Source organism: Onthophagus taurus, chromosome 7, assembly GCF_036711975.1.
Source record: "Onthophagus taurus isolate NC chromosome 7, IU_Otau_3.0, whole genome shotgun sequence".
NCBI lineage: Eukaryota > Metazoa > Arthropoda > Insecta > Coleoptera > Scarabaeidae > Onthophagus > Onthophagus taurus.
This window is the reverse complement of record NC_091972.1, coordinates 8,891,022-8,918,944: the sequence shown is the minus strand read 5'-3', so window position 1 is coordinate 8,918,944 and position 27,923 is coordinate 8,891,022. Positions and strand designations below refer to the sequence as shown.

The 27,923-nt window shown below is 31.3% G+C and overlaps 4 protein-coding genes across 13 annotated transcripts in view; 1 reads left to right on the top strand and 3 right to left on the bottom strand.

Annotated features, from left to right (window-relative positions):
- The window catches only part of LOC111424548 (splicing factor 3b subunit 5), a 51,901-nt gene that overhangs the window by 13,402 nt on the left and 10,576 nt on the right, over positions 1-27,923 (bottom strand). The window lies entirely within an intron of this gene.
- Positions 1,554-22,968, bottom strand: LOC111424594 (Protein phosphatase regulatory B subunit well-rounded). 6 transcript variants are annotated; one of them, XM_023058191.2, is made up of 8 exons: positions 22,879-22,968; positions 22,657-22,713; positions 12,723-12,882; positions 9,821-10,020; positions 8,922-9,530; positions 8,485-8,834; positions 7,611-7,803; positions 1,554-3,329 (listed from the first exon to the last, which is right to left on the bottom strand). In XM_023058191.2, the coding sequence occupies exons 1-8, from the start codon at positions 22,879-22,881 to the stop codon at positions 3,186-3,188; spliced, it is 1,716 nt and encodes a 571-aa protein (XP_022913959.1). In that variant the 5' UTR covers positions 22,882-22,968; the 3' UTR covers positions 1,554-3,185. The 6 variants fall into 6 exon arrangements, with proteins under 6 accessions (XP_022913959.1, XP_022913960.1, XP_022913961.1 ...); XM_023058192.2 differs by having other exon boundaries at positions 7,611-7,800; XM_023058193.2 differs by lacking the exons at positions 22,657-22,713; positions 22,879-22,968 and adding an exon at positions 15,671-16,244.
- LOC111424597 (Outer dynein arm dynein axonemal light chain 1) lies at positions 16,858-24,912 on the top strand. Of its 5 annotated transcripts, none has more exons than XM_071198247.1 (5): positions 16,858-17,013; positions 17,080-17,802; positions 23,956-24,145; positions 24,221-24,332; positions 24,408-24,912. In XM_071198247.1, the coding sequence occupies exons 3-5, from the start codon at positions 23,991-23,993 to the stop codon at positions 24,696-24,698; spliced, it is 558 nt and encodes a 185-aa protein (XP_071054348.1). In that variant the 5' UTR covers positions 16,858-17,013; positions 17,080-17,802; positions 23,956-23,990; the 3' UTR covers positions 24,699-24,912. The 5 variants fall into 5 exon arrangements, with proteins under 5 accessions (XP_071054348.1, XP_071054347.1, XP_022913968.1 ...); XM_071198246.1 differs by having other exon boundaries at positions 16,858-17,348; positions 17,524-17,802; XM_023058200.2 differs by having other exon boundaries at positions 16,858-17,802; positions 23,980-24,145.
- On the bottom strand, positions 24,557-27,073 carry LOC111424596 (zinc finger protein Zpr1). The gene is made up of 6 exons (XM_023058194.2): positions 26,841-27,073; positions 26,369-26,779; positions 26,182-26,316; positions 25,995-26,133; positions 25,777-25,937; positions 24,557-25,310 (listed from the first exon to the last, which is right to left on the bottom strand). The coding sequence occupies exons 1-6, from the start codon at positions 26,940-26,942 to the stop codon at positions 24,918-24,920; spliced, it is 1,341 nt and encodes a 446-aa protein (XP_022913962.1). The 5' UTR covers positions 26,943-27,073; the 3' UTR covers positions 24,557-24,917.

The following is a 27,923-nucleotide window of genomic DNA, read 5'->3' as shown; positions in this document are numbered from 1 at the left end:
GGTAAATTTAAATTAATAATTATTATTTGTTTATTTACTTATTATTGTATTTATTTTCGTTTGTTATCGTCAACACTATACATACAAATTAACATTGAAGTTATGAGTGTATTTATTTCAAAATATAATAAAAAAGGGTTTAAGAACACAAAATATACAATAATGACACGAAACTGTCGAATTATCAATTACCTAACCTTCAAATTCAAAATTGCCTGTGTGTGAACCTTCCTCGCATTCAACCAATCACGTGCAAGGTCAATCTGGTGACAAATTTAAAATACTCCTGGTTTAAAAACAGAGTATAGCTATGATTAGTGTGTCTAAACCTTCCTGAGTGCAATATTTCAATTTCATTGAGTGTAATCAGTTCTTAAACAAATACGGATCCTGAGGCTGCTGGATTGTCATTGCTAGATTGTCTGAGGTCGCCAACCGGCGAGTATTTGTCAGCTAGATTGCCTACTAGATAGCAAGAGACCTAAGTTTAAGATAAGAAAGGAACTTCGAACTTGTTTCTGAAAAAGGTTGCAACATAGCATTCGAAACACTTTTTCAAGAGACACACAGATTAAACTGAAAGTTTCTAGATCTAGTGTTCGTTCTAGTTTAATACTGTTAGTTTTCTTTAAAAAAAATGTAAATTCTTGTACTTATCTTGTTTTTTGTTGGATACACCTTCGAATTGACTTAAAACCTTTCCTATATTTCATTTTCACTATTTTGATCACTTTAAGAAGAAACAGAAAATAAAGCCATCTTTGTAACTGCACTAGGAAGTTGATTTATACTCTTGTATAAACAAGTTCAATGTTTTTCTCTATCCACGCATAACAGAAAGCAGGGTTAAACATGGTTATTATTTTTGAATATTTTTTCCTTTATCCATGTCAACTGTACGACTTATATCCAATTTAACTAATATCCTTGTTCACTCCAGATACACCAAGTGCACAAAAGTGCAGTAACAACTTATGCTTCGACTATAATTTTTCAAAAATGTAGCACCAAACACTTTTCTAGTAGACCTGGTAATTGAAAATAAGTTTTAATATTCATTAAAAATAGAAATAATTAGAAAACATAAAAATTACTTATTTAACACTTCCATCTGCTTTCTTATCTTGATATCAGTTATATTTCGACAGCTTTATTTTTTACATACTTTGTTGTGCTTCTTGGTTTTACTTGTTTTAATTTTTATCACATTTACTTCTTAAAAAAAGCTAAAAAAATTTAAAAAAAGAAAACGTGCATCAGAAATAAAACTTATTACCTCAGTAGATAAAGTTATCAGCTATAAAGAATGATTACCGTTCCAGGCTCTTAATTGATGCACGTAAGTATCCAAAAAGTGAGAATCTTTTTTCGAAAATCAACTTGTATAGGTACAAAAGCCAAAACAGGTATGAATAAAATTAGCCTCCTCTAACATACAATAATTGCGTTAAAGTTGATGACCATATATCTTGTGCATGTAAATTAGATAAAACAAAATGTTAGTATAAATATTGTGTAAAATTATAGTTTAAGGAAAAATAAAACCATAAAAATCTCCTTCAAGTATTTGTATTTTCACCATTCATCGTATAATAATGTTTCCTCTTGTAATTATTCTTGTCATTCACAAAGCAAAGCTGTACATTAAAAAAATACTGTCTAGAATAATATCAACACACTTTTTTTAATTTATATATAATATATACACATTATAGATGATTCAACTAAGACTTAGTACATAGTAAAATAATAATAAATTCTTAATAAATTGCCTTAAACACTATTTTGTTGAATGTATTGAGAATAGTAGTAATAAAAAGTTTTTTTTATATATATTTACGATTTTTTTTTAAATATGCGTTTTCAGTTTTCTTTTTTGTTCCATTTCGAATTACTAATATAACCTGCAAATACAAACTAACTCCTACAAGTTTACATGTGTGTGTGTGTTTTTATACCCAATTTTTGATGAATATTTACTTTACTTTTTTTTATAAAGAAGAACACTAAAAGCAACAGTGCCATACAAATTATTTTACAATAAAACAAAATGAAAAAAAAATTAATAATTAGTAAAATATTTATTTTTTTTTTGTAATAACTTTAACTTTAGCAGGGGTTTTTACATTATACATTTATAATAATAGTTAAAAATTATGGAAATATGTTGTTATATAATAACTATTTTTTTAAAATTTTTATAATAATAAATGAGATTCATAATTTAATTCTAAAGAGCCATGATTTTATTTTATTTTATTACTTATTACTGGCGATGTTTCTGTTGAAAATATTCAATTAACCAAGTAATAATCAAGTATTAAGATTATTTTTTTATTAATAATCAATATAAAAAATATCATGTGACTTAGAATTAAAATGAGTGGTTTTTAAATAAACCATTTTTGAATTATATTTTTTAAACAACTTGGTGTAAAGCTAATGAAGTAGATAATCAATTGATTAACTGAATATTCTAAAACAAACTGTTAACTGATTTAACTTTATTATAGTTTAATAATGACTCATGACTCCCTAGAATTTTCTCTTGTATTGAACGACTTCCTTTATTTTAATTTTAATAAAGCTTAATGATGCAAGTTTCGTTATTATAACAACGTATTTTTATACATAAAAAAAGAAAAAATTCAAAGTTTACATTAAAAATGTTTACAACTTTTATCGAATCAATCAATCAATCAGATTAATAAAATTGTTTTTAAAATAATGTGAGTCAATAAAAATTGAATACATTTAAAAAAAAATCTATAAAAGAATGAAAATCTCTTGAACAAAAATTAAAATATAGACATCTTTTTAAACTATCATTAAAATAAAACAAAAAATAGAGTGATAATTAACAAAGAGTTTTTCCTTCTTTTTTTCTATTTATATTATTTATTATAATTTTATTTTATTTTTTTTTATTTCCGGTTTTTCATATCTAGTTTTAATTGGATGAATGTTAAAGTAGATGAAGAATAGATCGAAAAACAAAAATAAAAACGTAGTGGAAATTTGTTGGCACTAAGCTCACTAAAGAAGAACGTTGTAGTTTTATTCAATGATTAGTTTTATCCTCTCTCTTTTTTCTCTATAAATTTTATAATCATTATTTTTTCTTATCTTTCTTTTAATTTCAATTTTTACTTTACTTTTCATTTCATAATTTTTTTTTGAGTAGACTAGCACTTGTTGACATCTGGTGGGGTTACAAGGTACTCGTCTGCCCGTTTGTGTTCATTTAAGGCCTTCACAGTGTATTGATCTTGTGGCAATTCGGATTTGCGACGTACCAGAGGTTTGTTTGTGTTACGAATTTTACGTGCCTAGAAAAATATATTTCATAATAATGATAATAATAAAATATTCTAATTTTATTATGGTGTAAGGAAATAATGATTTATATGTATCAAGGGTGCAATATTTATCATTGACGGTTGAGAGACATTTTAGCCAAGGCGAATCAAGACTGTTAAGATAACTCATTATGATCTTGGTATAAAAAAGGGAAGGAAATATAATATTGTGTAGGATACTGAGGCAGAATGTAATAAATGATATCTGTCAATGTGGCTTTCAAAAATGATTTATAAAAGATGTTACCTTAACTGTAATAGTAGTATATTGCTGAAAAATTGATTATTTCAGGCTTTATTGACATTATTGTTGCTGCTCTGTTACTGGTTTTTGTATATAGATATTTAAATAGATAACTATTGATATACACCCAAGGCAACATACCAACTGCAGCAAAGAGCCACCAGAAGGAACCGACACAGGATTAGAGATTAACCGAAACAATCTGGCATCTCTCTTTCAGATAGGAAACACACCATTGCAAAAGTTTTCCTTGAATACCAAACTTCCACAATTAAGGAAAGACACCCATTACTAATGACTCAAAGAGCACAATATGTGCCTAGATACAAAATTATTCAATATATGAATCAGTTGTGTAAGTTGGAACCCCCAGGAGTCGATGCACCCACCCCCTACAATTCACAAGATGGATTAAGAGAACGTATATTTTGCAATGAAAAATCTAAGTAAAATTTTAGCACTTAATCATATCTCTTTATTAGAAGTAATTCGGTACTGTGCGTTTAAAAGAGGTTACCTAGGCAAGCTTTTCGTCGTGTATCTTACTATTTTCCATGCACAGTAGAATAAAAGTATGTAGTGAGTTACAACTGAAGTATTTACGCCTCATCAACAACCAAAAGAAAAAGGAAAGTGTTTTATTTACATTTTAAAATTCAAATTTTGGATCGCCTTGAAAATGGACATGAAGCTACCAACAAGACAATCAAAAGAAATGAAATTAATTAAGAAGTCAGTATGTTCTGGAAAGTATGTGTAAAATTATTATCATATACAAGAGATAATGTTAAGGAAAACAATAGAAATGCCATCAAGTACAAAGAAGTACGCCTATATTAACAGATTGAAGACAACAAGCTAATCAGTTCATCTCTTAATCAACTAAATATAGAGATTGTATAAGAACAGGTTTATAATATAAAAATTAAAGGCGAAACTGTAGTGGATAAAACGGCGGCAAAAACATCCCTCCAGGACTTTGCTAAGATTATTAAAGATAAAGGATATATTCCTGAGTGTAGAATGCAGATGAAAGTGATCTTTTCCAGAAATAAATGCCGAGCTGAACATATATAACCGAATCGCAGAGATCTGCTGATAATTTTAAGGTAGTAAAAGATTAATTTTGCTCTTATGCTTCTTCAAATTGACATCACCCACCGGGATTCCTAAGTCATGTACTATATGATGAATTATATTAACTTAACTTAATTACGTAATAAAATTTTTTTCATACTTCACCCTCATCATAATTGGTTTTCCCAATAACAATTTCTCTCAATCATCAAAGATAATACTTTTGATACACAAATTACCATATATTTATTTATTTTATTATCTATTCGCTAAAATAAGCAAAAGTTATCATAAAATTTCCTGCATTTTCGAAAATTTTTGCGAATAGATTACACAAAAACACAAACACAAAATGAAAAAGGAAGTAAATAAGTAAGGTTATGTGTATGGTTTCCTTAATAAACAAATAAAATTCGTTTTTTTGCAGATTTTGGCATCATTAGGATATGAGTCATGTTTCAAATTAAATTTTGAAAAGATTTTTATTTGTTTATTAGTCTAAACTGATGAAATGGACAAATACACTCCAACTTTTTTCTTGAGTTTGGTAAAAAAAAATTAACACTAATCGCAAGGAATAAACAATGTCAATAAAAACGATGTTGTTTTTGTTTTAAACGTACCTTACATTCCAAGGGTTCGATTTAAAAATAAGAGAATTTAGAACAGAATTTCTTTCGATTTTTCTTTCTCTACACATTTTCAAATAATAACTCTTTTTTAAATCTTTCTCCTTAAAATTTATCATATTCTCATTTTTCTAACTATGAGTATTGGCATATATCTTTCTAAAGTTATTGAAAAAATATGTCTGTTATAATAAGGTACAATGTTCAGATAAACTTTTAAAGTAATTATTAATTTTTGGACCATGACTTTTTTTTATTACTAATAAAAGTGAGCTTAGTTAAAGAAAAATTAAAGACTAATAAAAAGAAGCCGCATAAAAATGGTTTAAAAAGAAAACGAAAAAAGATGGATTGAGTATTATTAAAACAAACCCTTTAACGCACTTTAAAAATATATTTTGTAAAATTATTATGTATTGTTTAACTCTTATTTAATACTAAAAGAAATTTAGTAAGGTAAAATTTTATCCAAGTAAATCCAATTAAGTTACAGTAAAACCTTGATAATAATACTAATATTTTTAAGTTATACTATTAATATTATCTGTTTAACACATCAGTATATTTAAATATAAATGTTAGCACTCATGAATAGAATCCAACTCGGGTTATTCCCCAAGTTGTCTATATGATGTATAAATTAAGGACGGTACTTCTAGTTTTAATTGTTATTCAACGCTAGATTGTTGTATATTTTTATTGAACTAAACCTAGAACTAGAAATATTCGGGTTTAAACTCGAATGTTTTTAGTTCTATGTTTTTAGTTCAGTGATAGTTTTAATGGTAATGTTAGTTCTAGTTTTAGTTGTTATTCAGCGTTAGATTATTGTATATTTTTCGTTGAACTAAAACTAGAACACTACATCTAGAACTAGAAACATTCGGGTTCGGATATAAGTCTAGTGTTAGTGTTTATAAGTGACGTCACGAACGGGCCTTCGAGCTCTACACCTGTTCCTAGGATGTAGCAGTAATCTTAGATTTTACCGGCCTTGATATAAATATAAAGCTAGGTAGATTAAACACAAAACGGGGTAGATAGCCTAAAGTGCAAATTAAAAATGTTTCATATTTGTATTAATCGAGATTTTACTGTACTGTCACTAATGAAATATTGATCACATTGTAGGAGTAAATAGGATAAGAAAAATTATAAAATAAATATTATGCGTTAAAGAGCAAAATTATGAAAAAATTTTTTTTTTAAATTAACAAGCGTTTGTTGAGGGCTGATATGTTTTGTTTTGTTTAACTTCTCAATTATTTTTTTTGTTAATCAACTACATTAATTCTCTTTGCACACAATCTTTCTCTCTCTATACACATTTTAGAGTTTTTGTATTTTTCTTCATTAAAATTGCTACATCACAACAAACACGTACGTTTACACGTATATACATCTTGTAACAAGTACATCTATGTATACAAACAGCCAAAAAATAATAAAGAAAAAATAACTATAATTTGTACGAAGTAGCCCCCAATTTAACATTGATTTCCCATATATTAATTTCATTTTAAGGTTAACTAATTCGTTATTATTTCTTCCTTCTAATTTCTAATCAATTACACGTTATACCATTGATCAAATTAAATTAAAAAACTAAAAAAAAATCAAGATTTAATTTGTATAAATATCACGTCATCATATTAATAATTATAAAAGTAGGCATCGCCTATCACATTTACAAGCTATAGGTTTTTTTACTTTTTTTATTACCCTTGCTTATTTTCTAGCAACGGAAACAGCAACAGTTTTTAATACCCAGATATCGACAATGATTGATTGAAAAAAAATTTATTCTTAACACATACAAGAAATATTTAATTCTATTTAATAATACGTCGTACGGATTAATAAAAGCAAAGTTTATATTTTTTAATAATAATGTGTAATGTAATAAATATTGATATTGCCAATGAATCTATTTTTCAATCACTCATTTTCTATGGGATTATTATAGTTTCTTTTTTGTAATATCATAATCAGTCCCATATTCTCAAATAAAAATCCTCAAAACTTTAAAATAAAAAAATTGGCGTTAAAAGGATGTTAAACATGCTGCGTAAAGAAATAAATTAAAAATCATATATAAATATTTAGGCAGCATGTATTCCCTATATTCAAAATATAGCTGCTTTAGCAGAGCGCAAAAATATTGTTCGTCGCCGTTTTGTGTTTGTTTCCTTTATTTTGCTGTTGCATTTTTAATTTTAATAAAAAAACTTTTTGTAATCAGCTTGTCTAATTTTTATAATCGCAAAATTTAAACGGATTAGTATTGGATATGTGATTTACCTCTTGCGCTTCCTGTTCAATTTTAGCGAGACTACAAATTTCCTCATCATCGTTCGGACTGCATGCGACGTTATTTATGTCCTCATTATCCACTTCTTTCATTTTGAGCACCTCATAATCCGGACTATTCGCTGCTAAATCTTCTAATTTATTCCAAAATCGTTCACGTTCATATTGTCGTTCACGTTCCCTACTCAAAAAAAAAATACAAAAAATTATAATTAAAAAACAGTTTACCAAAATCAATACTAAAGTGTCACTTCAAAAATTAATGTTAAAATGATAACTACTTTTTTTATTGTGTGAAATGAACAAATAAGAAAAAAATAAGTTTTTTTTTATGAATTCATAAAACAAATAAACACCCTGGGCATTCTTAAAACCAATGATCCTGTTAATAATTTTATCTTTATGAAATAATGACACAAATTAATTATTATAGTAATTTAACGAATGTTGAAGAAACTGAAGCAACTGTATTAAAACTAATAGTCCCTCCGTCCAAAAATATCATTAATAATTAACAAAGGAGACTAAAATTCAATTAATACCATTTTCGGTTATTACACAAGTGTACAGAATTAACCACATTGTATAAAGGTGCAAAATTTTATGATTTCTTACATCAATAAGTTAAGTCTGTCGTCAGGGACGGTACCAGTTTCATTAATGTATTCATAAAAAGTCCTAGAAAATGCAAAATAACATTAATTGAAATATATGTTAATGAAAATAAAATTCTACGCTAGAATTGCAAATGAATATCATTATTTTTGGACGGAGAGAGTTAAAAAGACCGACCTATTTATTGTAATATCACGATTGTATTATAAAACCTAAATTGCAAACAACAACAATTAGCTATATTTCTTACCTTTGCCTCTCTTGTCGATAATGATGCGTACACTCATCGAAAAGTTTTTGATTCATTTCCATAAACAATTTCAAAGCGTTATAGATGAGACCGTGTATGGTTTTGTTCCAGTGGCTCTTCGAGTTTCTATACAACGATGGAAACGTTAATGGGAGTATTTCCGTTGCGTTTTCCGCCACCAATGACATAACGTACTCGTTGTTCCAATAGTATAGGGCGCGTTCTGCTACTTGAAAATGAGGGCTACTCACGCACTTTGAAAGCTGCCTAAACAGGGGTACCATTACTTTTTGAAATTCCGCCGGTTCGATTACATCTAAAATTTCTTCTAATTCATTTAAAAACATCACCTTAAAAAAAAAGGGAAGATGTCAAAATTTGGAAAATCGTTTTAAACATAACTTGGTTGCAAGAAGAAAATAATTAAGATATATTACCTCCTTTGGACTGTGCGTTTTGGGCCAATACTTCAATAAACTCCTAATAACAGGTTGCGTAAGGGACGGATCCTTTTCCAAAAACTGAACGACACAATACGCAAGTTGAGGATGATAAACTGAAAGCGATTTGACCTTGTGCAAAGGCATCAGTACTTTTAATAGAAACACTTTGTGCTCCTCCTTCAACGGCAACGCGAACCCGTTAATAATCGAACCGAGAATCTCAAGTAGTTCTGCAATACCATTATGATGCTCTGTTTCATAGATAAACCGATAGAACACGTTATTAATTTGCTTGCGAATAAACGCGCGCAATCCAAGGAACTTTCCGTATATCCGGTGTAACGTTGTTTTTAGAAGATCACGTTCGCGTGGATCCTCAGAGTCGAATAAATCCAAAAGGTTCAATACAAATTTAGTATCGATGTAGCGTTTTGCGATGTTAGGTTGGAAATCGGGGGCTTCTAATACACGTAAGAACAGCTCGTAGACTAGTTGTAAATGGGGCCATGCTGCTTCTAACGTTGGTTCGTCTTCTTCAGGATCGAATTCCGCACCGTTTGGATTTTGCGATGGTGGTAATGTACGGAAAAGATTCACGGCAAACTAAAAAAAAAATTATTTTACTTTATTTACGTATAGATCTTTATTTTTTAATGAGTGCAGAATTTTGTTAAAGAATGGCAATATTATACCTAACAGATATTTATTACGACCAACATATTGAAAAATGACCCTAGGTACAAAACATAATGATATTAATTCATTTTAATTAATTGTATTTGAAACCATTGAAAAAACGTAACCTCTTGAAATAATTTCTGGGCTGATAATTTTTAATCTTTCAAAAATTTAAAGTAACTCAATAAAGTTGTTAAAAATAGAGGGAAACTAACCATATTTACAGCTTCTGGATAAATAGCATCGGTAATAACGCCTTTTTGTTGCGAAACGAACTCGACCATTTCATGGAGAGCGGCTCGTTTAACCTCCTTCCATTTTAAATCGGAAAGGGGGTCCGCGGCGAAGTCGAATAGCACACAGCACTGTCGTATTTTCTGTATGAATAGTTCTTCCCTGTCCGGCAGGGCGGCATCTATAAATAAAAGAAGAATGAGGACACATATTCAAGTAAAGGAAATTAAAACATAAATAAGTACATTGAAAAATTCACGGAATGCATCGATATTTTAATAACGCCAATGAATATTTCATAAATTAATATTTGTAACATTTAATTAAATAGTCAAATTTAATAATTATTAATAGTTGTGTCATATTTGGGATTTTTGTATGTTGGGCAACGTATAGGAATTGCCAATCTTGACGTATGTTCATCATATGTATAAGTAGTTAAGAAAAAAAAATGAACATAATAATAGTACTACCACTCAAGTATGTGCAAAATATCAGCCAACAATTGTTAACTATCAAATTTTTATTGGATATATTTGTTTGTTTAATCCAAAAACTATGAAGTTATTTGCCATAAGTGGCAGAGGTCTAGAAACAGATTTCTCTTTGTTATCTAAGAACCAAATCGAGAACATTGAAACGCTAAGAAATAGTTAAATTGGCACCAACACGAGATTACACATTATGTGATAATTCATGAAAACTTGGAAGGTTTTTGAGGACACTGCTTTCAAACTATATTTATACAACCAACAATTTTGCTTTGCTAGACGATAAGTGCGACTCTAATTACTTTGGAAGTGTACACAAGTAGTTGTGTAGAAGTAAAGACTTTATTATCTATTGTTGAAACTCTTTCTCTATCTGCTAAGTCCTTCATTCGCTTGAATAATAAAGGTTGGACTTCACTAAATTTTGGCTGTATTTCGTACCAAGCCATTACTGTGTCCAACAACGTGAATGCTTCAGCATGCAAATGACAGATGTCGTCTAAAAGATCCTCGCTATTTTCACTGCCGTCTTGATCTCCGTACACTTCAACTGAGGAAACAACATCCTTGTCATTCAGGATGTCATACCGTAAATCATCTTTGTCCATATCCAACCATTCCGCAGCGTCAGATTTGTGAACTGAAAACCACCAACTGGTATAGTTGGATGGCATAGATGGTCATTCTCTTTGTTGTCAAACCAAATCTTGTCCCATTCTTTTTTTAGGATTTCTATAGAAAGTAGGTACTACGTGAACCGGCTAACATGTAGTATGGTGCATAGTCATCACTAAGATTTGCGCAAACCATCGCTGTTATTTGCTCCTTATTTACTTTAAAATCTAGAGCAGGGTTTCTCGGCGGCAGGATTTTCGAGTCATAATTTTCAAATTTATCCGGTTTCGTCACAGTTGTAAACGTTTTCTCTAGCAAAGTCATTATTGAAAAACTATCCAAAGATAAACCCTTTTTGAATCCCTTGAATCGTCTATTCCTCCCTTATCTGCGTTGATTTGAAATATGCCTGAATTTGCAACCATTCGGTGCAGGCTTTACAGTCAGCTTGTTGAAGAGGTAACTAAATGGGAGGGTCAGATAAAAAAATAGCTTTAATGTCTTGATACATAAATAACCTAATTGGCAATGTAGTCTTTTTTATTTCTCAACATTTACTGCCAAAATCATCGAACCTATTTTAATATAATGGAGATACCATAACCCTGGTGTATAAATAAAATCAAAATATTTTTATAAATTAACAAACTTTAAAACCGAATGTGTTATGTTTTAACAATTTTTGGACGTGTATCAGTTTATAACGATACCTCGACGTCGTTCCGGCCGATTAAAATAGATTTTGGCAACGTATGTGAAGCGCCCTCGTGTCGTGTATAAAAAAGAATTAAACGTCAAGGTAATGTCAAGTTTAAAAATTGATTTTCTTTTAATTAATTCAAAAATAAAGCATATATTTTTCCTTAAAAAAACATAAATAAAATCACCTGCTAACCGAGGCAAATGTCCTCCAAATTGTCTATTATCAAATGATTGCGCACGCACCACGTCATCTTGTACACGCTTCCGGTTCCACTGTTGCTGTTGTGACGATGGTGATTTTAATCGGGGAGCAACTGACATACATGGTTTAGAAAAGAGCCCCCTCTTATTAACATCACAAATCAGCATCGAATCCGAATCAAATTTAAAACCCACTGTATTCGAAACAACATTTTTTTCTTCTTCAGTTTCCGCGGCGATTTTTAATGAATCAGCACTCGCCGAAGCTACTAGGTCGAGGCCACTATGAAATGAAGGTGATTTGGGGATACCGACGTCTCTTTGAGGTGTCGTCGTCGTCCCCAAAACTTGATGTCCCTGTGCGAAAGTTGAATGCACCATTTGATAAACGCGACAAAATTCAAACTGAAGAACAATTATTTATTAAAGAAGGGGATGGCTTAGACGCGGGGGTGTGTTTTGACGGTAATCATTTAGAGTGTTGGGGGGTGGTTCGTCGCGGGGGCAAGATCCGACGTGACTATTGGGAAAGAATATGGATTACTAGAGGCACGGTTGAAAGCGCCTGCGTCACCTGTTATACGGAAATATGACAACGAAGAGGGCGCAATGGAATTGTAAGGGGGGATGATGTTTGTGACCTTTGTAAAAGAACTAGTTTTTCGTTAAGGGCACATTTATGATATTTTTATAAACTAAATTCTCTTCAAATCTCTTTAGAATGAATCGAAACACGATTATTGTTATTATTCTGAAAAAGAACGAAGATACAATTATTTTAGGTTATGGTTTAATACAAAACATTTCTACAAAAGAAATCGTGTTTGGACTCATTTTAAGTATCTGTAATGATAAAGTTAATAATTGTTATTACCTTTTAAAGCTGGCAACATTTCCAATTCTCTATTTTTGGTTATATTGAATCTGGAACTGGAGTGTCTCTTTTCCTTCTTGATTAACGGTCCCTGTACAGTTCCGGTTGTTAATTTGGTTTTGTTTAAAGGTGTAGGCGGTGGTACTCCAGCCAGTTTAGGCTAAAAATATAAATAATGAAAAAGAAATGTTTAAAATAACAATGAAATAGCAACGTTTGTGATTATTAAAAGATTATTACTAAGTTTTGTTTATACATACGAGTTGATTAGATAACATTCTATTTTATCGACTCTTCTATTTATAAACTGATTCAATTTTTAATTTATAAATAACACTACTGTATACTTTATTTCTAAACACATAATATTATTAGGCTGTTTATAAAACTAGTTTTATGTTTTGTAATAAGCCAATTTATTATGATTTTATTTCAATAACATTTTTGTTACTAAAAATCTTAAAAAAAAAAAATTATTTCAATTTTTAAAGAGTTATCCAAGAATTGTTGATGTAGATCATGGATTGACCTTGAACCAAACGAGTGAATGTGCGCGCGCTTTCTTTGACAATTTCAGGTCTCTGTCCGCAGAGAGGTTTTTTAAAGGTTTCAGGAAGCAATTAACGACTCTAAATCTACTAAAACAATTATTATTGTATCGCGCAAAGTATTAAATGTAGACGTAATTAACGTTGTGGTAATATTTTAATCGGTTTTCGAATTTAATTTAAAAACAATAATAGATAATAGTAGAGGACCCTGAGAAGTGTATGTTGGAACATTTCAATATTCTGGATAATATAAACAATTAACCGAAATTCGAACTTACTTCTGTAGAAGATTGCAACATGCATCCGAAACATTAAACATTTTTTCAAAAAAACACACGGCTTAACCCGAAACTTTCTAGTTCTAGGGCTAGTCCTAGTGATAGTGTTAGTTCTAGTATTAGTTTAATTAACCGAAACATTTCATCAACTTTTTCAAAGTATTTAATTAAGCATGTAAATTTCTATACTCCATAAAGAACCAACAAGGCTACATTTACTGCAATTTAAAATAAATAAAAATTTTTATCATCAATATAGTGAATATCAAGATAAAGAGCTGTCTTGATTACTGGTCATCTCGACCAGAACTCCGCTATGATGTCATGGCTTCAATGGTTATTTGACAATCTTCACGCAAATGATAGCCCGCTAATTCCACGTAGAGACTCAACTAAACATTCTATAGCTAATATCTTGTTATAGACAAGTTGTACGATGTAAAGACCTTAAAATAGTGAATTTCTCTAAAAGCTATTGAATGAGGATAAAATCTTTGCAGGAAGGCAGATTCATTTAGAGTCTCATGTACGCGTTCATAATTCGTACCAAATTATCAATGCTTTTGGTATAATTTGTGTATTTTAAGAGTTGTTGTCTAATACTAACATCATTTCCATATGTCTTTAAACAAAAATATATCTTAATATATATTTTGGCTCTCTCCAAGGAAAGCAGAGATGATGTTTTGGAGAAGATGGCGGTTAGGATGCGAGAAGCAGCAATGAAAAAAGCTGCAAATACTCGCTAAATAGAATAGAATAGAAACATTAAAGTAACCACTCATTAAAGATACATCAAATACGCGGTATGCAATACAAAATAAAGAAAAGTTATTTTTGAGTTACCGCGCACGTGTGATGAGTAATAATTTTATCTACGTTTACAGTAAATAATATGTTTTAAAATGCGGAGAAAACCTCGCTTGATAGTATTTGCGAAGATAAAAGCTTAAGAGAAGAAAGTATCTTTTTCGAAAAAGTTAAAAAAAGTGTTTACTGCAAATTTACGTTTCAGGATATTCCAAGAACGTCCATTTCCAATTGTTTCTTGTTTCTGATTTGTATTAATTACTTCTTTATCGACTAGATACCTAGAGATTGCGGAAAACCTTTCACACTAGAAAGCCTTTTTTGACTTAGGTTATGCGTCGATATTTTCTACTAAGATCTGGATCGTCTGAATGATTCGTCGAAATTTACCACGAAATCTTAAGAATTTCAACGGATAGCCATGGATATCATATTGAATCATTACATTATGGCAAACCGTGCATCATCATATAAGCCTCGCAAATACACACTGCATTACAGTATTTGACATATATTATATTGATATTATATGCTTTTAAGACAACCCTGATTGTAGCCTTTCCTACAATCAATAATTCAACCACTTATGATAATCTAAGATTGAGTTAGAAGTAAGGCTACGAAATCACTTCCAAACCTTTAAACTCTTACGTAACACTCAATCTGGTTTTAGATTGCGGTTCAACTGCAGCTAAGGTCAAGGTGCAACGGATGCTATATTAGTTTCTGTTCTTTCTTTCCAAAAGTGTACTAAATTTTCTAAGGCTTTCATTGCGACATATCCTTAGTGTGTGTTCAATACAATCAATTAGCTTTTCGAATTGAGCATTTCTTGCTCAATCTTTATCAGACAGTCATACTAAATAGCTTGAATTCTGACGAAGGTAATTTGACATCAGGTGCATCCTCTGCATATCTCAATCTACGACATGTCTAATATATTGAGAAACTGTGATATTCAGACTTACTCCATTATTCATTTTCTATTAGACATCTCATTTCTACACAAAAATGTATAAGGTGCTTTAAGCATTTTAAGCGAATTAGGAAACTACTTAGGACAGTTTCAGACAATTTTTAATTATAAGAAAATTTGAGCGGATTCTACGCAAAGACCAACTGGGTCATTTATAAAAGTAATCTTTCGAGTATTAAAGAAGATTTAAGTATTAATGTGATTTTGATAACAAAATCAATTAACAAATAAATAAACAAAATAGAAGTATTCCTGAAAATACGATTTATCATCAATCTCGACTTAATTTGTTTTTGGAATGCAAAAATTATGTTAAAACCTAAATATGCGTACCGCTTCGGTTACGCCCCGTTTTCTCCTTCGAAAAAACCCAGTTAACTCCATCTCTGGTTGTCAGTCTGCGTTACGCAACTACCAAAAACTTCTCCGAACCACCACTACCACAGCACCACCACCACAAACACCACCTCCAGTTTCTTTGAAAGATATTCCAGAGTTTCAATTCACCACACGTCCCGCAACATCGCGTCTACTTGCAACAACAACTTTACTGTTTAAAATGTTCTGCCTTAATACATTTTCATCCTTCCACTTTGGTTATTTTAATAATTAATGAAGGTTAAAACCGCTATACAGGGTCTTGATGAGCCCCAAATGAACGCAACACTACGCACTCATATATTCTCTTGCTCAGTCACTAAATAAAAACGTTACACACGCACGAAAAAACTAAATATAAAAAAAAAGGTTTGAAAAAAATGTGAGCCCCTCCGCGGGATGGATCTTTCGAAATGAAACTGTTGGGTTGTCGACGACGACGTCGTCGTCGAAGCCTCCACCGCCACGGGTCGTAATCATTTTTTCGTTCCCCGCTCGTCGCAATGCGAGAGGTTTATTTTCGTTTTCGTCAACTGTGTACAAACCAACCAACCAACGAACGGCTGAAGCGATTCAGCCGACGACAACGCGTACTTGCGCGGTCACATAACAGAATGATCCGGCTAAGGAATGGTATCCGAAGTATATTCAGTAAAAATTGTATTTTGAAATGTGTAAGAGAGTCTTTAGCGTGGGCAGTTTTCTTTTTTAAGACACGCGATAAAAGAAATATATAAAAAAAAGTTTTTAGGTTGAGTGAAATGAATACTGAAAGTGTTTGTTCTGTTTTAAGAAAAAGTTAGGTCAGTTAAAGATATATTTAAGACACATTTATGAACATTTTGAGTAGTATACAGATAGAAGCTATGTTTGAATTTCAAAAATTTGTATCGCTCATCCATAATTAAATTAAAATCAAATCGCTTGAAAAATAACTTCCACTCTGAACATATGAAAGTGTTTTATGTCAAATCAGCAGGTTATTCAACGTTAACTGGTAGATAATTGAGAAATGCGTCATTGCATAAACTACGGGAATCGTAGATACTCTAAAATTTAGACAACCATTCTGATAGCGTCTTAAACTAATAACTTTGAATATTAAAATAAAAGATTTTAATCATTGCGTTTTAACTAAATTTAATAATAATTTTATTATAATGAATTATTTCTATAAAATAAATTAGTAAAGCAAAAAAATCGAAAAATTAATGATTCTACTGCAATATACTGTGATAAATGTAACCCAACCGGTTTCAGTTACTGGGTCATCATTAGAGGCATTAATCTAATTATCGGTATGTACATGTAAAATAATCGACACTTATAATAGATACAGAGTTATGAGAGAGGCTTTGACGTAGTGTGTGTAACAATTGCTGGCCATATGGGCATTCGCAGCATAGCTATCAGATCCTATGTCTACTACGCAGAGATAGGTCATGATTTGAAGGATTGCAGACGGAAAGACGAAACATGTGTCCGAAGTAATTTCGACGAACGATGTGATCCTGTTGTGTAAAGAAAATATGGCATGACTTGGAAAAGAACGGAGGAGTGCATTAAATAATAGTATAAATTTTGTAGCCTCCACGTCGGCTACAAAAAAAAACGACAAAATTGTAGAAATAAGGTTAGTATACAATATATAGGCATTGGAATTTTTAATTGGCAGAATGCAGCAGTAGATGGTTTCTATGAGTAGTTGTTTTTGATGATCAATAGATGTGTACCACAATATCGGTGTTGCGTGGGGTTATTTTTTCCAGGTTGGTACTAATGACATAAAATATACTTTACATGTTCAGGTCTCCTACAGAAGACGATGGCTGGAGGATTGTTGCGGCGTTAGAATGTGTGTGACATGCCTCGGGATTACTATTTAGTTTCTTGGGTAAAGATTATCATTATTCGTTGAGTGTTGCATCCCAAAATTCAACCTTGTCGGATTGATGGTTATCAATTATAAGCCAACGTCCAATACGAACAATTTTGCAAAGCTCTTTGAACTAGTTGGACCAACCTCACTGAATGGTTTGAGGTTGAATTTAAGTGCTGCGTAGAGTATCCTATCGCAGAACTCAAACGTATGTAAAACATTCAAAGATGTGAGAATAAGACTTCAGATGTTGCTATTGATTTGAAGGTTTTATGTGGTACCCATAATATGCATGACACAATGTGCAACGTCGAATTCACACACGCCTTTTCGACATGATGGAGTATTCCGGGGTACAGGTACTCCAATAACTCTGATAAACATTGTGTGGTCTCTAACTTTTTGCATGCTGTTATCACTAATAGAATTGAAGCTTTGGACTTCTTACTTACAGTTAACTGTGCCTAGGCTATAGGCGTTTTATAGTCGCTCATGTCAAATAATTTACTCACATGTCATACACATGTGCGAATAGAATTTCAAGTTTGAAGTCAATCAGAAACGTTCGAGTCGTTAGAGTTCTGCAAATAAGGCTATTATTGTGTATTTGAGGATTTAATACAGTAATAAAAGATTTATTAAGAACGGAAATCGTAGAGTGTGTATAGTGAGTACTCATATGTGAAGTATGCCGCAGACAAAGACCGTCCACAGGATTCGTGTCTTGGACCAGTGTTATGGAATTGTATACGTGAGTGAGTTTAAATGGTGCGGTGATGCATGAAGATGAGGACTAGATAAAAGAGTAATTTGAATAGATAGATGTAAGATTAAAGTAACTGAGGGAACGTTCTGTGGTGCGAACACGATACGCGAGTTTGTTATCTCTTAAAGAATTTCATGCTACCGGGACATAAAAAAATGTACCAAAAAAGATACGGATAAATGTTTTGCTTATACGAGTCTAACAGCGAATTATAATCCCGGAGTATACTGTACTCGTAAGGAGGGAAAGGTGGGAGAAAAGAACAATTTGGAACTAATTAATTGGCAGGTGTGCTGATTTATCTACGCGGAAATGCTACAAAATCAGGTGACAACAAATTCTGTTCCGTAGCTTTCATTAGAATGCTAGACGAAAATATAAGTTTATTCACGTTCTGTTTAATTCGTTATCCTTTATTTGAATATTTTTAACATTATCGTATTTTGGGTAGTACGTTGTGTAGTTTTAGGGTAGTAGGGCATTAAATCGATAATAAACATCGATTTTTTTTTAATTCAAAGCTGGTATAGCCCCATAAATAGAACATCAAGTGCTTTATTCTTGATAAAAATTCTATTGTCCGACAAAAAATCTACTGTACACGCACAACCCTAGGGAAATATCTTCTTGTTACGAGTTTTTTTAATATTTTCAAATTTATGTCAAAGGTTGAAAAGTTGTTTTCAAACGAGACATTTAAATTGAGAATAAATTGTTTGCCAAGAAAACAACGCGGTGAGTAATAAAAATTCGATCCCCACAACGATCGCAATTTGATATTAACACCACGCCACGCCGTTGATCTTATGTGTGCGTGTGTCAACATTGGGCTTAAAGCCAAACGAATTTCGCGCGATCTCCAACCAAGGACGAACATACTCCACTGTACTCCGACTGTTCCCCACAACTTTTTTTTCTTCTATAGCCTCGAACCTCAACTTTATCAACATGTTTTGTATTTTTAGTATTTTACAAACGGTAAAGTTACACCACTAACAAGTCGCTTGGTTCGGTTTCGATTTACAAAACTTTCACGCTTGATTAAATGCGATCAAATCAAGATTACAACGATTTATAAAACGAGCACAAAAAAATAAATACGTAAGAAGTATCTGGTTGTTGAATAGAGTTATTTTGGACTTTTGTAAACAAAACATTTTGATTACCAGTTGGGTTCGTTATTTTAACTGGAGGGTTTGTGTAAAAATGTAAATATTTCCACCAAGAAAATTAGACCAAGAAAAAAAGTTTAAACTAAAACGATTCACTTAAAATGACACGTATTTAATTAAAGCGTGTGTTTAATTTGTTTAACACGACATTTTCCGCAACGGGATAAAAAGTTCACTGAACTAATATAACTAAACCTCGTTTACATAACATAACATGGCACATATTTAAAATTTTTTCATGATTCTTTTTTTTTATCATTTTATTATTTGTGTCGGACTATTTTTAAAACAACTAATTTTTAAGATTAACATTTAATCTTAGTGGGTTTTATCAGTTTTGAACATAATAGATTCAATGTGAAGTGTCTAAATCTCAAGATTTAGTCAAAAAAATTTATTTTCGATATTAAGTCTCTTAAATCGTTAAGATTAACAATGTAATAATATTTTTTAGTGTAACTATTAGATTTAAATTTAAATTCTTCATCATTTCAAGTGATTTTTTGCCTTAAAATAAAATGCGCAAAATAATTAACTTTATTCTAGAAACACTAAGAAAAAGTTGTTTTTGTCAAATTCAAATCTTCTTCTTCTTCGTCTCTATAGCCCTGGGTGGGCCCTGGCCTGCCTCAGAATATCCTTCTAGTCTTCCCCGTCTCTCGCCCTTCTTCGCCATGCTCTTATTCCCATTAGTTTTAAATCCTCTTTTATATCGTCTCAGTTTCGGTCTCCTCGTCTTCTGGTTCCGACCAGAATCTCCTCCTTATCACATGACCTACCCATCCCAAGCGGTTGATTTTGATAAGTTTAATCGTTAAAGTTATATCGTCTTCTCCATAGTCCGTTTTTGGTTATTCCGCCAAAGATAGTTCGTAGCACCCTCCTTTCAAACACAATAAATGCCTCTTCCTCTACACTTGACAAGCACCCAAGTTTCTGATGCAAATGTTAATACCTGTCGTATTCATGTTTTGTATAGTTTTGTCTGCCTGAACAGATTTGGCGACTGTAGCTGTGAGGATAGGCCAAAATAGCATCTGTTCGCCATATTCTTTTCTTTATTTCCTTGGTTTTGTCGTTTTGGCTATCTATTAGTGTCCCCAGATACGGAAAATCTTCCACCACCTCCAATAGTTCATCTTCAATCTTTATATATTCTTGTATGGTTTCGTGTCGGCGTGATGTACGCATATACTTAGACTTGGGGAAGTTTATGACCAGCTCCATGTTTAGTGCAGCATTTTTTATTTTGGTGAATGCCTCGCAGTCGTCTTATCTGTTCATTTTTCCTTTGTCGATGGAACTCTATCGCCTCATCATTTGCTGCACGTTTTTGAAAGTTTGTGAATTCTGAGATCAGGACGCCAAACTGTTATGTTGGCCAAACTGAACGTAACGTCGAGTACCGCATCAAGGAACATGAATAAGATCTAAAAGTAGGCAGTGGCAGAGCATTGCCACAAAGGGAGACACAGCATAGATTTGGACAAGACCAAGATGCTAGATGTTAGCAAGAACCGGATATTATTTCCAAAGAATGGCAAGAGAGCCAATAGAGATTTATCAACATAGAAACATGAATAGAGAAGACGGTGGGAACTTAGCTGCACAAAGATGATAAAAACAACTTAGTTGACAATCAGACAATTGTCAAACTCTAACCGATTTCGTTACTTCAAACTTGTTTCTGAAGAATATTGGAACATGGCATTTAAACTCTCAAAAATTTTTTCAAAAAACGCAGTAATAGTGCTAGTTTTAGGTCAATTAACACAGGCTGTGAAAGCCTTAACACATTTATATAGTGCAACTTTGTTAGATTGAATCGTACCTAAAAAATTAGAAATTAGAATTATCAATTGAGGCATTGACTTTGAAAAGGAGGTAAGTGCCAAAAATGAGCAGTGCATTTACCTCCTGTTCAAAGTCAATGCCTCAATTCTTACAAACATTTTAAATGTTACGTATTCTTTGGCTATTATAAAAAGTAATTATGAATAAATGAATTTTGTTTACACACTTCATTGCGTTTTGAAATTGAGTGAGACATATTTGCCTCAGGTACTTTATGTTAAAACTACATAACCTAACTTAAAAATGGGATTCCTTACTTTAAGCAATTTATAAGATGTTCAAATAAACAAACAATTTGATTAAAAACACGGGTAAGCTGTTGTAAACATTACAAGCTGATGAAATGTCGGCTGATAATTTCTAAAGCACACCAAAGACGGGTTTTTCTTAATGATGTTGCTGCCATCTATTAGCAGCTTTTATAAAGTAAACTATAATTATTCGTTTTTAAAAACATTTCCTCCTTAATTGAAATTGTTTATTATTAACAATAAACTCATTTTTTACTGTAACAAGTGTTTTTATAATCAAAAAAAGTTATATAAAACTTAATTTATGCCAATTTATAAATAGCTACTACAATGAGATAAAATAGAGTTGTAAATGTTTTTAATTTTTAAAATTGGCCACCTGACAAAAATAATACTATAGTATCAAGGTTTATAGAACATAAGGTTACCTCATTCCCTATGCCTCTGTAGTATCGATTATTACCCCGCAAATTGACGTCACTGGTTCGATACAGTCAGAATAAAAGATAGCCTATACACGTGCCTATACTGTGGTACAGTCTATATAAAATATTTAAACCTCGCATCGTGTTGTGTTGTTCATAGAACCAGCTACGTCACTGACCCACCTTGCCTCTCAGAGGAGGAGAATCGGTATTGGGTAACCTTATGTTCTATAGACCTTGCTATAGTATGGTTTTTCTAATAAGGTTATGACACTTTAAAGTACACATAACCTAAAATAACAAAACATTAGGGACATCCGTGAAACGTATTCCTATTTTAAGCTAACCTCCACTGCCTCATACTGAAAAACGTTTACACACTCAAAGAAAACACTACCACCACCAGTGAGTACTTAGTGTACTACACACTATTTTAAAGAGGTTTTAAAAGCAATGAGTGTGGCAGAAACATTCCTCGCATAACAGGGATACTCTAAAAATAAATAATTTTCACCTGACCAAAATCGTGGTTGTTTCTGGGAATTTTTCGAAAGTATTTTTTATGGTAAATAATGAAAATACGTAGAAACCTACCTCTCCTGCATCGTTATTATCTCCGTTACGTGCGGCCACGTTTTTAGTTTTTGCGTCCTGAAATAAGCAATCATTAATAAATTCAACATTTAAAAGGAAATCGAAAAGTTTAAGCAAAAAAAAAGATGTTGGTAGAAACAAATGAAAAAATGAGTTTCTAACCTAAATGTATACAAATTGAGTATTATTATTACCTTAAAATGTATTATTTTTGGTACTTACCATGTTTGTGGGCGAAACGTAAACTGTAGGTTAGGAATGTACGGGCGACGACACGAAGCGAATATCAACAATAAATTGCGAAAACATGAATTTAACGATCACCGCGTCAACAACCAGGCCTACTGCTCTCCTCTTTAGCACATATACAATAGACTTTATAAGAAAATGTCTACGGCAACTTTGCTGGCGCGGCCTACTGTAACACCAAAATGTTTTCGATACGTTCACGGATTCTTTTGATTCAAAAAACCGAACTCAAATCGAAATTAAACACCCCGATAACGGGAAAAACATTCGAATTGTGCCCTAACGGAATCCGTGCTAGGGTTAAAACGCATCAAGACTTTACAGCGGACATCTATACTGACAGCTAATTGGATAAATTAAGTCACGTGGTACGTCTTCTTCTTACCGGAAAATGTACAAGTCGATTGTAGTGTTTGTTCAATGACAAATATTTCATATAGATGGCACCACTAATAATTTCTCTTCTATATTTTTCATCATTTCCATAATTAATACGGTAATAAAGATAAGAAACTAATAAAGAATATAAATTTAAATTCACACATAATTTAATAAAAATGAATTCTTTTTTAAAAATTAGTGTTAAAATTATTACGTGAATATTTGGAATACTTTACATAGATGGCACCACTAATTTTAATTTATAAACTCATAGTAAATTAATACTCTGTAATATTACTATTTAATCTTAGTTTATTTTCATAAAAATTACAAGTTTTATCATGATTGGCAGCTCATCTCCAATCCATTCTTTAGTGCTCTTTGTATTTTATCTTTTATAAGCCACATTTCATAGCACTTACAGCTATCGCCTTATTTTTAGCTGTAATGCTTAAAAACTGCAATATCTTGTTGTTTTCTCAGAATATAATAGGTATATTAAGTTCTAAAAAGAATTGATTTCTCTCAATAAAATGTAAGTATGGCATGCAAAAACGGAACAACCCTTGAAACAAAGGATTAAATCTAAACCTAATGTGAATATTTAGTTGCCTATGTTCAACTTTTAATGTACTACAAATTTGACATCCCTAAATTTTGTTTCCATAGTAACACAAACAACTCTTTTTTAAGAAAATTAAAAAATGTCTAAACCAACAACTATAAAAGATGCAATTAAAAAATGGGAAGAAAAACATCCAGGCGAAAATATAGGTGACGCACAGGAAGTCGGATTTCAATTTCAATTTCCGCCGATAGAAAAAATGGATAATTCTCTTGCAGCATTAACTAGTTGCACGTAAGTTATCAGAAATTGTATTATCCTAAACATTTAGAATCAATACAGATTAATGAACGGAAAAAAATATTTTAGCAAACTCAGTTTGAGTACTAATATGATTGAAAAAATTGCTGGAATCAGTTCATTGAAGAGTTTAAAAATCTTATCTTTGTCAAGAAATTACATAAAAAACTTTTCTGGGTTGGTAAGTATTATTTGGTATTGCCAATTTCTGACGTTTTATTATTAAAAGGGGCTTATTATTTTATAAATTTTTTAGGAAGGTGTTGGTGATTGTTTGGAACAGTTATGGATATCTTATAACTTTATAGAAAAAGTTAAAGGTATTAATGTATTAAGAAGATTAAAAGTACTTTATATGAGTAATAATTTGGTTAAAGAATGGGGTGAATTTAATAAACTACAAGATTTACCGGTTTTAGAAGAATTATTATTCGTTGGAAATCCATTATACGATAACATGGAAGAAAGTAATTGGAAAATTGAAGCAACCAAGCGACTTCCAAATTTAAAGAAACTTGATGGTGAACCTGTCTTTCATGATGAATAATTTTAACATTTTTTTAAAACGTATTTTGAATTTTTATGAGTATCATGCAGAAAATGACTCCATAAAATGTGTCCACTTAACATATAAATTTATTTACGAGGTAAATAGGACAGATTTTCGATGATTTTTCTTTTCTAAGGAATTTTTTTGTATACACTTTTTTATATTATGTTCTGAATTTATTTCAAATATATTACTTTTTCTTAATCTACAATTCAGTTAATTTTCTTCATAATTTTCAGTTTTCATATCATTCAAACCAAGTTCTTCATTCTGATCAAAATTCCTTTCATATTTTGTAACTCTCAAGTTATCATCGAGTTGATCATCATCTTTTAAACTTTGAATATAACTATTTCCTGCGGGATCGTCCAAAATAACGGTAACCATCCTTTTACCTTCTAATATCTCATTAAATTTAGTCATAAACTCTTGCAATTTATCTTTCTGTTCGGTATCTTGAGAATCTCCAACCATGTGATTATAACGAGGATCACTCAATTGATCTTTTACAGCTGTTAATAAACCTTCCACTGTAGTAAATCTACCTCCAAGAGCCCAAGGGCCTACTTCCAAATCCAATTGAGGAATTGACAATGAACATGTTTCAGACTAAATTAAGAAAAAAGTTAAAAATTATGATTTAGTTTTTATTAAGGTCTGTCCATGTGAAATGACCCAGAAAATTTGTTGCTCAACTATTTTATTATAAAATAATACTTTAATAAAGTTGTTGAAAGTTTCAGCAAAGTAACTGTAGATAGTTCTTTTACCTTACTGCTATTAATTGGGGATTTTTTATATCAAAAGGCTCATTGCCAGGACAGCTAAAGTTGGAACTCAAGATATATCAGAAACTTGAGATCAAATCTTGCATGATTACAATACATTCTCTTTATATACTTCATATATGCAAGAAATTGAAAACATTACATGAATATTGGATATAAAATAAAGTAGAACTAAAATTCTTGGACTCTGTATGAATCATGCAAATACAAAAGATCATTTCTTTATAGAATGTTAACTTCTATTAGATCATTTAAAATGGACACACCCTTTAGTTTGTTTAAGTTACTTTAAGTAAATCACGTGAAAAATCTTCTTTTCCATGAATATCAACTTCAATGTGAACTCCATGAGGTTCAATTCCTCCACCTGATTTAACTTCATTAGTACGATTTCCGCATTTTTCACATAAAGTGGCCATTATCACAACATCTTTAAAATGTGGAATATCTAAAAATTGTATACATAAAAATATAGCTAAAATGACATAAAAAATGAATAAATTACTTGTAACTTTCATGTTAGTTTCACATAAAGCCCCACAATTATTGCAATTTGTTGGAAATTGTAAAACTTCCCCTTGTAAGTCTTGTAATAAATTTTCGTTTTCTTGAATTGGATGAAGAATGGGGTTGTTTTCATCAACCTAAACATAGTTTAATTATATTTAAATTAAAATTAATTTTTTACTCACTTCTTCATGTGTAAAAACACCTAATTCATGATCTTGTTCTTTGGTACGAATGTAATTATGAATAATACATCGAGGATCTTTTCCTGGAATGAATGGATTTTCAATGAAACTATTTCCTGAGATATCATCCAATATCTAAAAATAAATTAATTTAAGTATTTGAGATAAATTTAAATTTGTTAAATACCAATGTAAAAGGTGACTCTAAATTTTTCAATTTTTCTAATTTTCCTACAAATTCATCGATTTGTTTAGCAATATCAGGATGTTCAACTCTTCGTGTATCTTGATCTTGCTTTAAACCACTTATACTCCGATCAATAACACCTTCGACAGTTGTAATTTCGCCTTTTTGACTTTTAGCAGGAACCTCAAAATCTAATTCCAATATCTTAACACTTGCATAATCACTTTTAACCACCTTCCGATTTAAATCACTACTCTCACAAACATTTAAATTATATCGAATCCCTTTTTCTGGTATAGGACCACCAGGTTTAATTTCATTATTCCAATATCCACAACTCTTACATGTAAATGAACTTATTACGACGTCTTTATAGTAAGGAATCTTTGTAAGAAGTAATCTTGTAATACCCTATAAAGAAAATTTAAAATAAGAAACGATAATTTTAAATATATTTTAATAAATTAATTACATTGCCGTAACATTGCATGCATAACGATTCGACTACGGTGGCTTCGTTTGCCAATTCATCTGCATTAAATTCCTTAAAGATGGAATTTCCGTTTGAGCACATGGCACTAACCAAAGAAAACGAGTACGAAAACACGAAATGCGATGTTTCACTTCAAAAAGCAAAGTTCGGAGAATGAGAGATAGAGAGAGTGGTTCAGTGTTGACTTTGTGGTTAAAGTAACACCTTTTAATAAGAAATTATGGAAGTAATTAAATTAATTATAAACAATTCTATTTTTCCATCCAAAAACTTTATGTTCTTTAATATTTATTGACAATTAATGATTTTAAATTAGGTTAGAATTGGAAAAATAATGATTTTCGTTTAAATCTTTGCTGCATATTGTGTTGCCTATGCTCAAAATGGCTTTTGAATTAGGATTAAGAAATACTGCTAAAAATTGAACATCAAGTCATTTGGGCAAACTGGCTTGTGCCAATGGTGTAAACCGTGGTTTTTACAGAGGAATGTGTTTTCCCATACCAATTTACTTGCTGAATACGTAGTGAACCTACTGATTTTCGCTACTACTTTGACTTAATTACACCCATCATTTCGAAAGCAGACACCGTTATGAGACGTGCGATTACCCTCAATGAACGGTTATCAGCTATGCTATGCTCCAAAAATATGTGCCATTAAACGACACATACCTCAATGTAAGTTTATTGAATAATAAGTTATAAAATACAAAATTAATGTGGTATAAAAATATTTTCCAAACTATAGACTCATCAAATAAATAATACAGAATAATACGGGTTGGTTAGTATAATACATGCATAGGTAATATAAATTATGTTGCTCCATCCTCAAAATCACTGAGGTTGCGAAACAAATCGGCAGCACTTTGCTGAGTGTTGACTGGGGGCTGAGTATTGAATAATTGCTGAGTGTTGGTTGATGATTGAGTGCGCAATGATTGCTGAGTGTTGAATAAGGGCTGAGATCTACTCGGTTTCTAGGAAAATCAAAAGGTGACTTGAAGCTTCTCACCCACTTCCTGACCGGACATTGCAGGTTACGTAAGCACATCTTCTA

What these genes read in the sequence shown, in the direction of transcription:
- LOC111424594 (XM_023058189.2), bottom strand. Translation starts at nt 12,229, where the DNA reads ATGGTGCATTCAACTTTCGCACAGGGACATCAAGTTTTGGGGACGACG. An exon ending in ACATTTGCCTCGGTTAGCAG is followed by an intron (nt 10,021 to 11,832) that starts GTGATTTTATTT and finishes TTTTATTTATAG; the next exon opens with ATGCCGCCCTGCCGGACAGG. An exon ending in TATCGACAAGAGAGGCAAAG is followed by an intron (nt 7,804 to 8,484) that starts GTAAGAAATATA and finishes TTTTTTTTTGAG; the next exon opens with TAGGGAACGTGAACGACAAT.
- LOC111424597 (XM_071198247.1), top strand. Translation starts at nt 23,991, where the DNA reads ATGTCTAAACCAACAACTATAAAAGATGCAATTAAAAAATGGGAAGAA. An exon ending in GCAGCATTAACTAGTTGCAC is followed by an intron (nt 24,146 to 24,220) that starts GTAAGTTATCAG and finishes AAAATATTTTAG; the next exon opens with CAAACTCAGTTTGAGTACTA. An exon ending in TAAAAAACTTTTCTGGGTTG is followed by an intron (nt 24,333 to 24,407) that starts GTAAGTATTATT and finishes TAAATTTTTTAG; the next exon opens with GAAGGTGTTGGTGATTGTTT.
- LOC111424596 (XM_023058194.2), bottom strand. Translation starts at nt 26,942, where the DNA reads ATGTGCTCAAACGGAAATTCCATCTTTAAGGAATTTAATGCAGATGAA. An exon ending in GCATGCAATGTTACGGCAAT is followed by an intron (nt 26,780 to 26,840) that starts GTAATTAATTTA and finishes TTTTCTTTATAG; the next exon opens with GGTATTACAAGATTACTTCT. An exon ending in AACTAACATGAAAGTTACAA is followed by an intron (nt 25,938 to 25,994) that starts GTAATTTATTCA and finishes TACAATTTTTAG; the next exon opens with ATATTCCACATTTTAAAGAT.